Source organism: Trachypithecus francoisi, unplaced genomic scaffold (genome assembly GCF_009764315.1).
Source record: "Trachypithecus francoisi isolate TF-2019V2 unplaced genomic scaffold, Tfra_2.0 Lachesis_group8, whole genome shotgun sequence".
Classification (NCBI taxonomy): Eukaryota; Metazoa; Chordata; class Mammalia; order Primates; family Cercopithecidae; genus Trachypithecus; species Trachypithecus francoisi.
The window spans coordinates 44,957,592-44,971,447 of NW_022681473.1; the positions used below are offsets into that span (position 1 = coordinate 44,957,592).

General features: G+C 43.5%; 1 protein-coding gene across 10 annotated transcripts in view; it reads right to left on the bottom strand.

Annotated features, from left to right (window-relative positions):
* The window catches only part of NAV2 (neuron navigator 2), a 416,403-nt gene that overhangs the window by 33,944 nt on the left and 368,603 nt on the right, over positions 1–13,856 (bottom strand). For 5 of the 10 annotated variants that reach the window (XM_033208089.1, XM_033208086.1, XM_033208095.1 and 2 more), the window contains 5 exons: positions 9,804–9,887; positions 9,331–9,442; positions 7,226–7,371; positions 4,845–4,853; positions 4,267–4,439 (listed from right to left, as the gene is read on the bottom strand). In XM_033208089.1, coding sequence (XP_033063980.1) covers positions 4,267–4,439; positions 4,845–4,853; positions 7,226–7,371; positions 9,331–9,442; positions 9,804–9,887 — 524 coding nt within the window. The remainder of the gene's footprint in view (positions 1–4,266; positions 4,440–4,844; positions 4,854–7,225; positions 7,372–9,330; positions 9,443–9,803; positions 9,888–13,856) is intronic. The other 5 variants (XM_033208091.1, XM_033208094.1, XM_033208093.1 and 2 more) reach the window with 1 other exon arrangement.

Consider the following 13,856-nt stretch of genomic DNA (forward strand, 5'->3'; position numbering starts at 1 on the left):
GTCTTTGAACTCCCTCTCACATCTAGATTTGCACATTCTTACAAACCCTTCAAGGTTGGAAATAAGCATTTGCTCTCAGCCTACCCTTTGGAAAACGAGACCAAAAACAAACATCTCCAGTGTGCACGGATGCTGTGGAATGTAAGAAAAGGGCTGGGGAGCCAGGAGTCAACCCCGCCCGATTCCTCTGGGGAAAATGGCTTGGAGGATAGTTCTGTCACGGTCCTGCACAGCTGAGTGCACCACTGCCTCTCTCTGCTCATCTTACTTGGCCGCCCAGCAGCATCTGGCCCTGTTCCTACTCCCTCCAGCAACAATTTCTCCTCTCTGCTCCTGGGTTTCCTCCCACCTTGCTGGCCTCCCTCTTTCTGAACTTAAAATATCAGAGTGCACTAGAGCTCAGTCCTCTTGACCTCTTGTCCTCATGCCCTCTGATCATCTGTGTCTTCATTCAACCCCTTGGAGAACTCTTCCAGTTATCCAGCTTTCAACACCACCAACGAGTCTGTGTCACTCAAATCTATACCTCTAGGAAGTCCAGGCTGGTTGACCTGGATATGGATGTCTGCTGGGCATCTCAAATTTAATGTAACCAAAGTAGTGCTCCGACTCCTCACTCTGCCCTCATCTGTGTCTCCCACTCACCCCAGGTACTCAAGCTGTGAATCTAGGAATATCCCAGGATGGCTCTTCTCTTTCCCTTGCACTCACATCTGATCCATCACCACACACAGTTAACTTCTTCAAGAATATATCCTAAGTCCATCCAGGACTCACCACTGTCATCAGTCGCTCCTTCATTCCACCAAATATTTGAGTGTCTGCAAAATCAACAGAGTACCTACCTCCACGGAGCTTCTACTGTAGATCTGGGGTTGGGGTGGGAGACAGAGAACAAATAATCAAGGAAAATCTCTATGTTAGGTGTCAGGGGGCAACATGTGCAATGGGGAAAAATGAAGCAAGGGCAAAGGGACCATGGGGAGCACTGGGTCGTGGCGGAATGTTGGTTTATGCAAGTGAATGGGCAAGGCCTTATTCATTAAGTCACATTGAGCAGAGACCTAAGGAAATAAATATCTGAGGGAAGAGCGTACCAGGCAGAGGACACAGGAAGGGCACAGGACTTGAGGTGGAGAGTGTGACTGGAATGTTCACAGAACAAGTGGGTCAGAGTGGCTAGGAGCCCCTAGTGATCTCCCTTCCCCGCATTCCTCACACGCAGAACAGAGACTGATCTTTGTAAATTCAGATTCTCTCATATTCCTGTTTCAAACTCCACCACACTCACCCATTATACATGAAATCGCATGCGCATTCACTTCAAAGCCTTGCATGTTCTAGGCCCTCACTATGTCTGTGGTCTCTTTGCATATGTGGGAAGTCACGCTGTCCATCCCCCACCCTCTCTCAGACACATCAAACCTGTTTCTACATTAGGCTCCTTGTGTTATTTATTTCCTGGGTCAGGAAGACTGTCCTGCTCACTGGGAGGCTGCAGGGGCAGAGGCTGCTGTGTGTTCACCAAAGCCCATTTCCTCCTTCACTTCCTCCCCTGCAGGTGGCATGGCTTTGAGTCCTGGTCAGTGGACTGTGGGAAGAGGTGACGTAAGCCTCTTCCAGGCCTGGTCCTTAAAAACCCTCCTGCAGGCTCCTCTGCACTCCCCACACGCCCACGCCCACTGGCTGGACACAGAACATTGAGCAGAGGACTGGGCCCTGTGGATGGCGGGGGGCCTTATTGTCTACATCACTAGAGGACAGGCCACCTGCCGACTAGGACTATCTGCATTGGGTTTGGAGTGAGCAAGAAATACACAGTCATATATAAAGCTGCTGAGCGTCGGGCTGAGTTTGTTACAGCAGCTAATGTTACTTGCTGAAACTAACCCAGTGGCTCCCCGGCATGCAGATTCAGCTGAAATGTCACCTATTCAGAGGGCTCTTTCCTGACCACCCCATCTAAAGTTGCTGCCAAGGCACTCTGTATCTCAGCACTGTTTTAATTCACAGCATTAGCCCTTAGAACTCTCTAATTTTCCTAGTTTATTCAGGATTTATTTGTTTAACATTCATCTCCTCTCTTGGTATACAGGGTCCATGAGTAGGAACTTTGTCTTGTACTCTATCGTAACCACAACTGAGAATGGGGCCTTCAGAGTGAAAGTTCAGGAGTGGAATGAACTGTACGATGTCATGTCTCCACCAGTATTTACTCTTCTCAGGGGTGGAGAATCTGTTCAACTTTTTTTTTTTCTTTTAAATAGAGACATGGTCTCACTCTGTCACCCAGGCTGGAGTACAGGGTGATTACAGTTCACTGCAGCCTCAAATTTCTGGGCTCAAGTGACCCTCCTACCTCAGCCTCCCAAGTAGCTGGGACTACAAGCATGCAACACCATGCCTGATTGATTTAAAAAAAACTTTTTTTGTAGAGACAGAGTCTCACTATGTTGACCAGGCTGGTTGCCAACTCTTGGCCTCAAGCAATCCTCCCTTCTTGGCCTCCCAAAGTGCTGGGATTACAGGTGAGAGTAACTGCACCTGGCTTGGTTAACATCTTTTTGATCTCTTCAGAACATTGGGAATAGTATTCTGCTCAGGTTGCTATATAAAAAGTTTAAATCAATAGATAAAGAAGACATGATGAGTTCCTTTTTCTCCTGGTCAAGAGACAACTGAGTTGGGATGCTTTAGGATGATGGCATGTGTGAGAGTCACAGGCAACTTGTTCTTTACTCCTTCCTTAGGCACTCTGCAGATGGAGGAGGACACACCCTCTCAGTCATTTGTCTAATTCTTCACTCAAAATAACACAGAGCACTGGGCTGGGCACTACAGGACAAATCGAAGTCCAGTCCCTCAGTGTCCTTTTTCCTTCCTCCGTTCAGTTTAACCCTCACCCATAACAGTAGGAAGTATACATCCCTGTAGCTACCTCTTACTAGGGTGCTCCCCAAAAAAACAGGAATTGATCATTTAACTCAGTAAAGTGGAGACCCTGACAGGGCCATGTTTCAATAATGGGTGAAGTTGCTTAAAAGTCATAACCCTGGTTGGGTGTGGTGGCTCATGCCTATAATCCCAGCACTTTGGGAGGCCGAGGCAGGTGGATCACCTGAGGTCAGGAGTTTGAGACCACATTGACCAATATGGTGAAATCTCATCTCCACTAAAACTACAAAAATTAGCCAGGCGTGGTGGTGGGCGCCTGTAGTCCCAGCTACTCGGGAGGCTGAGACAGGAGAATTGCTTGAACCCAGACAGCAGAAGTTGCAGTGAGCCGAGATCATGCCACTGCACTCCAGCCTGGGTAACAGGGTAAGACTCCGTCTCAAAAACAAAAACAAAACAAAAAAAATGTCATAACTGTACTATCCTCTCTTTCCTCTCTTCCACTTCTGTGCAGTTGGTGTGCTACAAAGACCTGGCCTCTGAACAGGCTGATTTTGCCTGTATTCCCTCTACCTTTCTGGTAAGCCACTAAGGCAGGGCCTTAGGACACTTATGCTATCTTCAGTGGGCTGGCTGGTTAAGTGGACTTAGGGTCAGCTCCACAGACCTGGCCACCTGAGAATGAAGAAAGAAGGAATAGGATGGAAAAGGCCCTTCATGCACAGTATTTAACTTGGCCCTCCCAAGAATCCAGTGAAGTAGATACAATGAACCCTATTTTTACTAGTGAGGAAACTGAAATTTATACATCCAAACTTCTTTCTCTAACCCTATCTCAGTGGCTGTCCTGACCCTGGCCATGACTTCCCTCTTCTCCCAGGCACTGTCTCATCTCGCTGATAACTTTCCTTGCAGACTACCTGTGCTCCAGTTCTTTAATTCTAGGCCTGGTATACCGTGGTCTCAAAAGAAATTCAGCCCTATTGGGCAGGGCCAGCCTTTCTTACTGCTGCAGGAAGCAAGCTCCTTTATATCAATGTATCTTGTTCAATTCTTAGGGCTAGGATACAAACACAGAAACCAGTATCCCAAATTGACATATAAAAATATGGAAACAAAGAGAACTTAAGTAATTTGCTTAAGGCCAACCAGCTAGTTACAGACATTGACATCACCAGAATGAAAACCTAAGTTTCCTTTCTCTTTCAACTTTCCCAGTCCTAAAGCATTGAAAGAACATGCACAGTCCTATTAAAGCAAAGCATAAAGGATCCCAAGGAGCAGATGTGTCATAACAGGACTCCTAGCCATTCCTATTGGAGAGGGTTCTCAGGGGCCAAAGATGTTATCTGACTAGACAGACAGACTTACAGAGAGTTGGAGTGAGAATTCCTCAGCAGTGGGGTGGAACCTGTGGACCCGTTGTGTGGTAACTTTGGTGAGGAGGGCAAAGAAGAATCCGTCATCTCCTCAATGTCTGAATGAGAGGACGCAGATTTGGGGGACTTCTTCTTCCCGAAAGCTTGCTTGAAGGAGCTGCGTAACTGAATATACAAGACTGTCAGTCTCGCAATGGGGACAACCAATGCTTAGGCCTTGGCAAAACAGAGACATGCATACAAAAAAGCGATTAATTCTCCCATGTTTTTCCCCCACCAAGGGAAGAGGTTCCCAAGAGCTCTTTTGAATCAGTGCATTAAGGGAAGAAGAGTTATCTGGTGTTGCCAGCTTGAGGGACTGCACCTGTGGGTAACATTCCATGCCTACTCTTGGTTCAAGACTAGATGCCAACAGCAAGACAGAGCCTGGCTCAGCAGATGGATGTTGGGAAGATGAGGTTACACAGCAACAAAGCAGGATGCTCAGACACGGTGAGGGATGCGGATGAGGTTAGTCATATCAATGGATGGGTTAGCTTGGTATCTGATATTAAAGTCGGTCTTGCTTACCTCATTGACCTGCCAGAGAAAACGCAAGCAAAAATGGGGAAGGGGGAGGAAAAAAGACAATTTTTTAACAGAGAAAGCCAGTGACAGGGAAAGCTTCGGACTTTCAGACACAACAAGGCTAATAATAAACACCACACACAGGGGAGGTTTCCAGTAGGAGCACAAATCTTTAAAAGCATTGGGGTCATGTTCCTTCCTTCTGAAAGGGAATAGCAGGTTGGGGAGTCCTCTAAAATTCCAGTTCTTCCAGCTTTTCCCTGTCTGGCTGAAATGGCTGCCTCCCACCTTCCTGTGCTTCTCATTCTCTTCTTTTCTCTTGTCAGTCACCTCTCTGTGCCTTAATTTTTTGGAGAGGATGTCTTCTTTTTTGAGTAATTCTAGCTTCACTGTTACACTGGCCCTGGATGGCTGTACAGCTCCTTAACCTATCCACTTAGGAGTTTCTGCTATTTGTGTATAAAATAAGATAATCTAATAGGCAGCAAATTAGCCATCTCACTTGCGATTCAGAAAATGGTTATTTTAAAGAAATATATTAACCATATGGGGGGAAAAGGAACTAGTAGATTACAGTTTCCCCAAATCATGAGATGGATCTGAAAATTCTTTTCCCCCTCCTCTGTTGCAGGAAGTGGAGACCTAAACATTTTAATGAGAACATAAAGAATTAAAATGCAATGTCCTTTCTGAACGCCATAATCAGATTTTTCTAGGCCAAAAACTAATGTTTCATCTTGAAAAAAGCCCTTTTAAAAGTAATTTCCTTTTTCTAAAGTCTTTTTTCCTTGTGAAAATACATTCCAGGGGTTTTCTTGGCCATTGAAAAATTCAGAAAACAGGCCATTCTAAAAATTGATGAGATTTTTCTCCCATCAACAGGTTTCACCTATAATAAACCGCATGTCCAGCTTGTAGGCAAATCTAGATCCATTTCTCTCCCATTTCCTACTTCTGATCATATTTCCAGAGAGCAGTCACAGAAACAGAAGGATTAGGGACACAAGCCATCAACTGAAACCCTTGCCTCTACCTCTGGTGAAAAGCCAGGTGGAAGAGGAGATTACGAAGATCAGACAGAGTTAAGCTTTGGGATTAGCTGAGGATGCCAATTATCCATCTTCCCTGATTTGACTGATAACCAGGAGTTGTCTTAAAGCAACATAAGCAAGCTTTATTTCTTGAAGAAAATGGAATAACCACTATTTTTCACAGAAAATATCTCTCTTGTCACTTTGAAAATCAAAGCAGACCATGTTTATCAATTGCATGTTAGAGACAGCAATATGAATAAATCCTATCTGTGTTTAGTCATAACAAATAAGTTGACTAAGAGCCATTAGTAACTTAAACAAGAAAATTTAATCAGAATAATGAGAGGGTCACCCTAAACTGGCTTTTTAGCTTGCTTCCAATGCAAGTCATTGACAACCAAAATTACTAAATCCCTGACATCTGTATCACTAGACCTCGCCACCCATCCAAGATAACACAAAATGAGTGAGAAGTGTACGGAATGAATGAGGACACTGAAGCTACTAGTGAAACAGGATGCTGTCAGCACAAATGGGGACCAGGGGCCATTGGTCAACTCCAGATCAAGTTGGGATATTCTTGCACTGAAGACAAAGGATAGCAAATCTCAGTCAGAGTTCTGTAGCCTTAAAAGAAGAACTAAAAAACTGGATGGAGAGTGGGGGGTGGAATTTTTCCAGGAGAGTGGAAAAATCCACTTAAGGCACCACTGTACAGAAATTCAAATAACTCATTGGGATTATGAATACATGGAGAAACACTATAATAGAGACTGGTTCTATAACTTGCTATTTGAGGTACAACCTCTGATTTAGAACTACTTGCTAACTTCTAACACTGACATTAGTCAACTTTTATTTATAGGACATGGTCAAAAAGCTTTCAAAGAGAGGGTTGGTTTGATACTATCCCTTGGCATTTTTGTAAATAAATAGATAAAGACTTATGGCTACAGATGGGATAACTAGCAATATACTCAAAAAAATATTTTGGACTTATGAAGAAACCATTTAAGAATAACTTTGCCGTAGTACCTGAAACTTTGTGGCCAACATAAAATGAGGAGGAAATGACACATACATGAAATGAAAGATGAGTACTTTATGGAAAGTCTCATGAAAGAGAAAAAAAAAATACAAGGTGGGAGGGATGTAATAGATGCTAGTGTTTTGCTGAGTACAATACTGATTTTAGTAAAAACCCATCCACAAAGCATTTCCTGGGATCTACTCCCAAAGGGCTATGCTCCACAGATAGTAGCTGGGCTGGATTTTATCTGGAGGGATGCAGCAGCCAGTTCTGCAACCGACTCTGTCCGTCAGTCCCCAGGAGAGTGGGTGTGCACTCACCCAGTTCTTCCTCTTCTTCTTCTTTGAGTCACTCTCTATGTTGCTGCCCACGCTGGAGTGGCTGGTGGCGCTGTTGATGCTGGAGACGCTGTCTGAGGAGTGCTGCCTGCGGATGCGGAGGTCTGCAGACTGGGCAGTGCCATTTCCTGGAGACCAAGGCAGGGTGTATCAGCAGCTGCCAATCTGAGCCCTATTCTTTATCTCAGGATTTTGCCCTTTAAGCAAAACCCACCCACCTGAGGACTACTAGGTGTTTTCCACAGACATCAACTCTGTTCCCTACAGTTGTTTCTAAGATCCTTGAATAGGTGAGTGCATTGCCCTCTTTGGTCAGTTAAATGAGGTCTATCTCTCCCCACTTTACAAAACAGAAGTCAAGGGAGGTGTAGGGAGAATTTCCCCAACACCAGCTCTTAAGCTTTAGATAGGTGTGGAAATGTGCTTGTGAATTGAGCAGTCGGCACCTTCATTGCTAGTCCCCTCCCTCTCCTGCTCCCTGGGATCCTGTCACAGCGGCCTTCTTGCAGCCCTTTGGAAGTGCTATGCCTGCCTCATCTAGGGCCCTTCCGTGTGCTATCCCTCCATCTGGATATTCTTTTTCCTTGACTCTGTCCAGCCAACTGATTTGTAAATCCTTCCCATTTCAAAGCTATTATCACTTTTTCAGGAGGCCCAATACACGAAACAACACAGACACTGAAAATGTGTGATATCTGACATAAAGTCTGCAGATAGTTTTTCTCATGAGGACAGAATTACACCTAAAGGCTGGTCTTTGAGAACACTGGTTGTAGGGGCAAACCGACTCATCAGGTTCTAGCTCCACTTCAGTTTCTCCCTAATCCCTGACCTCAAAAAATGACTCTAGGCCAGGTGTAGTGGCTCATGCCTGTAATCCCAGCACTTTAGGAAGCCAAGGCAGGCAGATCACTTGACGTCAGAAGTTCGAGACCAGCCTGGCCAACATGGTGAAACCCTGTCTCTACTAAAAATACAAAAACCAGCCAGGCGTGGTGGCGCATGCCTGTAGTCCCAGCTACTCAGGAGGCTGAGGCAGGAGAATCACTTGAACATGGGAGGCAGAGGTTACAGTGAGCGGAGATCACGCCACTGCACTCCAGCCTGGGCAACAGAGTGAGACTCCGTTTCAAGAAAAGAAAAAGAAAGTGACTCTTATCTATGAACACTAGTGTCTTCATCAGAACAATGAGGGAAGAACAGAATCACACTCACAAGATTGTTGTAGAAAGAAAACCAGATAATGAAATCACTGAAACCCTTAGCACTGCACTTAGAACATAGTAAGTGTTCCATAAATCCTAGTTCTCCGTATTACTTCTATGATTACTATTACTGTTAACATTATTATTATGAGAGCTAACTCACCTGTACTTCTACATTACCTCAAGATACACAAGGACAAAATAATTCACTTAGAAACGTTTTCCTGGGCTGGGCATGGTGGCTCATGCTTGTAATCCCAGCACTTTGGGGGGCCAAGGTGGGTTGATCCCTTGAGGCCAAGAGTTCAAGAGCAGCCCAGCCAACATAGCAAGACCTCTCTCTACTAAGAATACATAAATTAGCCAGGCATGGTGGCACATGTCTGTAATCCCAGTAACTTGGGAGGCTGAGGCAGGAGAATTGCTTGAACCTGGGAAGCAGAGGTTGCAGTGAGCCAAGATTGCACCACTGCACTTCAGCCTGGGTGACAGAGCAAGACTCTGTCACAGAAAAAAAAAGAAATCTTTTCTTGGGCAAATAAGGTAGGAACTCAGTTCAGCTTACCCCATATATCAGCATGTAAATATTAAAGTGCTAGTGAAATTAAGGGTTGTAAAACACTTTAACGCTCTGCCAACAGAAACATGTTTTCTTCCATTTTTCAGCTATATCAGAGAAGAGGATGAACTACCATAGCCATTTTCATAAAGGCCAGAAGTGACTTGATTAAAGGTGTTTGCCTTCCAGGTCCTGCCCGCCTGACATGGAGCTAAATTACGCAGACACTGTCTTCTAGCAAGGAGGTTGCATCATAAGATGTCAGGGGAGGGTGCCTAAGGGCAGGCAGGTCTTCTGGCTAAAGGCTGTTTCCCTTATTTTACCTTTGCAGTTGAGCTCAGGTGTGTTAATTACTCCATTAATGGCAGCCTGGGCAGCTGCATTCTGTTTCTTTAGCAGCTCAATGGTTTTTCTTAACTCATTCAGTTCTGAATCCTAGGGAACAGAAAGAATTATCGGTCAGCCTAAAATAATTCTGTACAGAGTTCAACTGAAGTACAACTTAGCTTCAACACAGGAGGGGAAGGAATGGAGTAGCTCAACAAAACCTTTCAGATGGATCAACACGCATGAACAAACACATAAGAAGAGGATTATAACTACAAGATCTATCACTGATGCCATTATCACTCAATCTGTCATATTTTCACTCAACAGCTTGGACTCCTTACAATTAAACTTCAACAGTTCAAGAAGTACATTAACATCCATACAATGATCTGAAATGAAAGAACAGTATTTTCAAGTATGTTGTTAACTCCAAGTAGGGAAGGTAAAAGTATCCTTTCTGCCTTACCTTCTGCTCGGCTGTCATAGTCAGACTCTGGAGCCTGATTGTCATGTTACCAAGACTCTGTTCAAAGGCTGCCACAAGGTGAGCCTGGAAGGGAAGACACAGTCTCAGTTATATTACCTTGCAAGGCAAGAGTGCTTAGAAGGTGCCTGGCTCTTAAAGATGAAAATCCTGTGGGTCCACTTGATCTAGGCTACTTCTTCAGCCTCCTCTTGAATCCCACTCCTCACCACTCTTTGGGATCCAGTCACTCCAGTCTTCTACTTGCTCAAACACCCCGTGCTCCTTCCCACCTTAGGGCCCTTGTACATCTTTTCTCCTCTACCTGAAATGCTCTTCCTCTCAATCCTTTCTCCCATTCCTTGCCTAATAATTTTTACCTGTCTGTCTAAAAAGTTCTCGGCTTGTACCTTCAAGACACCCTCATATGCACTCTCACAAGCAAATTGTACTTCTGATATATACTTTGAGATATCACAGTTAAAAATACATGCAGTCTTGTAATTGGTAATGTATGTCTGCCTTCTGTACTACAATGGAGGATGATCTTCTGTTCGCCAAGTGCTAAGCTCACAGTAGAGGCTCATATTAAGCATGTTAGTAGAATGAACAAACAAAATGGTTGGCATAGTTTGCTTGTTATAATCCTGGTTAATAAAAAGCCACTGAAAGGCCCATCTGCTACCTCCTCGCAGAAATGTTTCCCAGTTCCTCCAGGGGGTTACCACTTTCCCACAGGCTTTCATGTAGTTTTATACACTTCTGTTAGAATATGACATAAGATGTACCATTACATCTTAGAAATAATTTCTAAGAATTTAAAAAAATGCTTCCAGTTATAAGTAAAATAGCATCTAATTTTCAGAGATGTTAAAATACAAAAAAAGAGTAAGTTTACGAATTGGGAAATGTGGCATTTTCCTGACCGCCACTTCCTCTGCAACTCTCTTCAAGGGTAAGAGGTAACTTTGTGCCCCAACACTAAGCTTTTGCCTGTGACACAGAGTAGTAGGTGATATATTAGTTGATTGAATGAGAATCCTGGTAATGTTATTAAAACCAAAAATACAGAATGGAGCTTTTTCAAACAGTCATGCTAAGGAATTTACAGCAAGAGACTGAAGAATCCATTAGGCAGCTAGGATCTTCTAATCTCCAGTCTCTACTTGTATAATGGAATAGTGGCATGTCCAAGAGTGACAGCCATTTGGGCAGCAGATGAGAAGGATCACCAGATAGTGCACTTGAGGGCTGATACCATGTCTATCTTGCTCCTTACTGTATCCACACTGCTGGTACAAAAACAGCCACTCAATCATGTATGTTGGATGAGTGATTAAAGGACTAAAAAGAAAAGCACTTAGATGAAGGAGGAAGTGTATAGTACAGGGGAAGGGAACAGGATTTAGGGTTAGAGGTCTTCAGCTCTCCCTGTAGTTCCTTCTGAATACCCATAACACTGAGCAAATCACATAATCCTACTAGCCTCAGCTTCATCTATGAAATGGTACCAATATCTATTTTCCCCCCAGGGTTATTTTCAGCTAAATGAAACAAGACCGGTGAAAATGGTCTATAAACTGTTCAGGTAGTGCAAAACACAGGAATGCATGGACACGTGTGGGGAAAGAAGGAGGTTTGGGAAGGAGGTTTGGGAATGAGAAAGTGACAAACTATGAGAGGAGTGAGAGTACCTGAGAACACAGGGGTAGAGAGGGGGAGTAGAAACACAGTGGGCTACAAGAGGGATGAGAAGGGCAGAGGATGCATGGCAGAGGTGAAATTTGATCATGCTGTGAAATTTGAGAGGAGGAGATGACTGACGCACAGAGTGAGGTATCAACCCCGGACAAGCATCGGGGTGGGTGGGAAGAAGCTATTGCTGTGCACTGTGAGGTGGCACAGTGACATTTCAATCTAAGGAAAGATGTGAGGGGTAAAGAGAGGCCTGTTATTAGACTTCATCAAAGAGGGATGGCGGAGGCTAAGACATCTCTAGAATCAACCGCTGGCAGGGAGCATTTCTATTTGTACCAGAAATGTTAAGTGGAATAGTTAGCTTCTCTCTGATTGCACTTCCTCTCTCTATTAAAAATGGAGACAGGCCAGGCATGGTGGCTCACTCCTGTAATCCCAGCACTTTGTGAGGCCAAGGTGGGCGGATCCTGAGGTCAGGAAATCGAGACTATCCTGGCTAACATGGTGAAACCCCGTCTCTACTAAAAATACAAAAAAAAAAAAAAAAAAAAAAGAAAAGAAACTAGCTGGGCATGGTGGTGGGCGCCTGTAGTCCCAGCTACTCGGGAAGCTGAGACAGGAGAATGGCGTGAACCCCAGAGGCAGAGCTTGCAGTGAATTGAGATCGCACCACTGCACTCCAGCCTGGGCGACAGAGCGAGACGAGACTCTGTCTCAAAAAACAAAACAAAAGACAAAAACATGGAGACAGTGCCTCTGCATTTTAGAATAAAGAGATACGCTTTACTTTGCCCTGGAAAGTGTGGCAAAACCAAAGCCAATCAATTTAAGACAGTCACGTAGTTGACAAAGGAAACAGGCCAGGGCCTGGATGTCTAAAAGAACATTTGCTAACCTCATATTGCAAATGAATGACAAAGTTAAATGTAAATGACTGGATTTCCATTGATTTCAGTTCTGCATCTGATTGCCATCCATGACTCCAGTTATGGGCATTCCTATTGTAAACAGGCTAAATGCCCCAATAAAAAAAAAAAAAAAAAAAAAAAGCAGAGTTGCAATCCTAGTCTCTGATAAAACAGACTTTAAACCAACAAAGATCAAAAGATACAAAGAAGGCCATTACATAATGGTAAAGAGATCAATGCAACAAGAAGAGCTCACTATCCTAAATATATATGGACCCAATACAGGAGCACCCAGATTCATAAAGCAAGTCTGTAGAGACCTAAAAAGAGACTTAGACTCCTACACAATAATAGTGGGAGACTTTAATACCCCACTGTCAATATAAGACAGATCAATGAAACAGAAAATTAACAAGGATATCCAGGACTTGAGCTCAATTCTGGACCAAGCAGACCTAATAGACATCTACAGAATTCTCCACCCCACATCAACAGAATATACATTCTTCTCAGCACCACATTGCACTTATTCTAAAATTGGCCACATAATTGGAAGTAAAATACTCCTCAGCAAATGCAAAAGAACAGAAATCATAACAAACAGTCTCTCAGACCACAGTGCAATCAAACTAGAACTCAGGACTAAGAAACTCACTGAAAACCACACAACTACATGGAAACTGAACAACCTGCTCCTGAATGACTACTGGGTACATAAAGAAATTAAGGCAGAAATAAAGATGTTCTTTGAAACCAATGAGAACAAAGACACAACATACTAGAATATCTGGGACACATTTAAAGCAGTATGTAGAGGGAAATTTATAGCACTAAATGCCCACAAGAGAAAGCAGGAAAGATCTAAAATTGACACCCTAACATCACAATTGAAAGAACTAGAGAAGCAAGGGCAAACAAATTCAAAAGCTAGCAGAAGACAAGAAATAACTAAGATCAGAGCAGAGCTGAAGGAGATAGAGACACAAAAAACCCTTCAAAAAATCAGTGAATCCAGGAGCTGGTTTTTTGAAAAGATCAACAAAATAGATAGATCACTAGCCAGACTAATAAAGAAGAAAAGAGAGAAGAATCAAATAAGATGCAATAAGAAATGATAAGGGGATATCACCACCGAACCCACAGAAATACAAACTATCATCAGAGAATACTATAAACACCTCTACATAAATAAACTAGAAAATCTAGAAGAAATGGATAAATTCCTGGACACATACCCCCTCCCAAGACTAAACCAGGAAGAAGTTGAATCCCTGAATAGACCAATAAGAAGTTCTGACATTGAGGCAGCAATTAATAGCCTACCAACTAAAAAAAAAAAGTCCAGAACTAGATGGCTTCACAGTCAAATTTTACCAGAGGTACAAAGAGGATCTGGTACCATTCCTTCCAAAACTATTCCAAATAATAGAAAAAGAGGGAATCCTCCCTA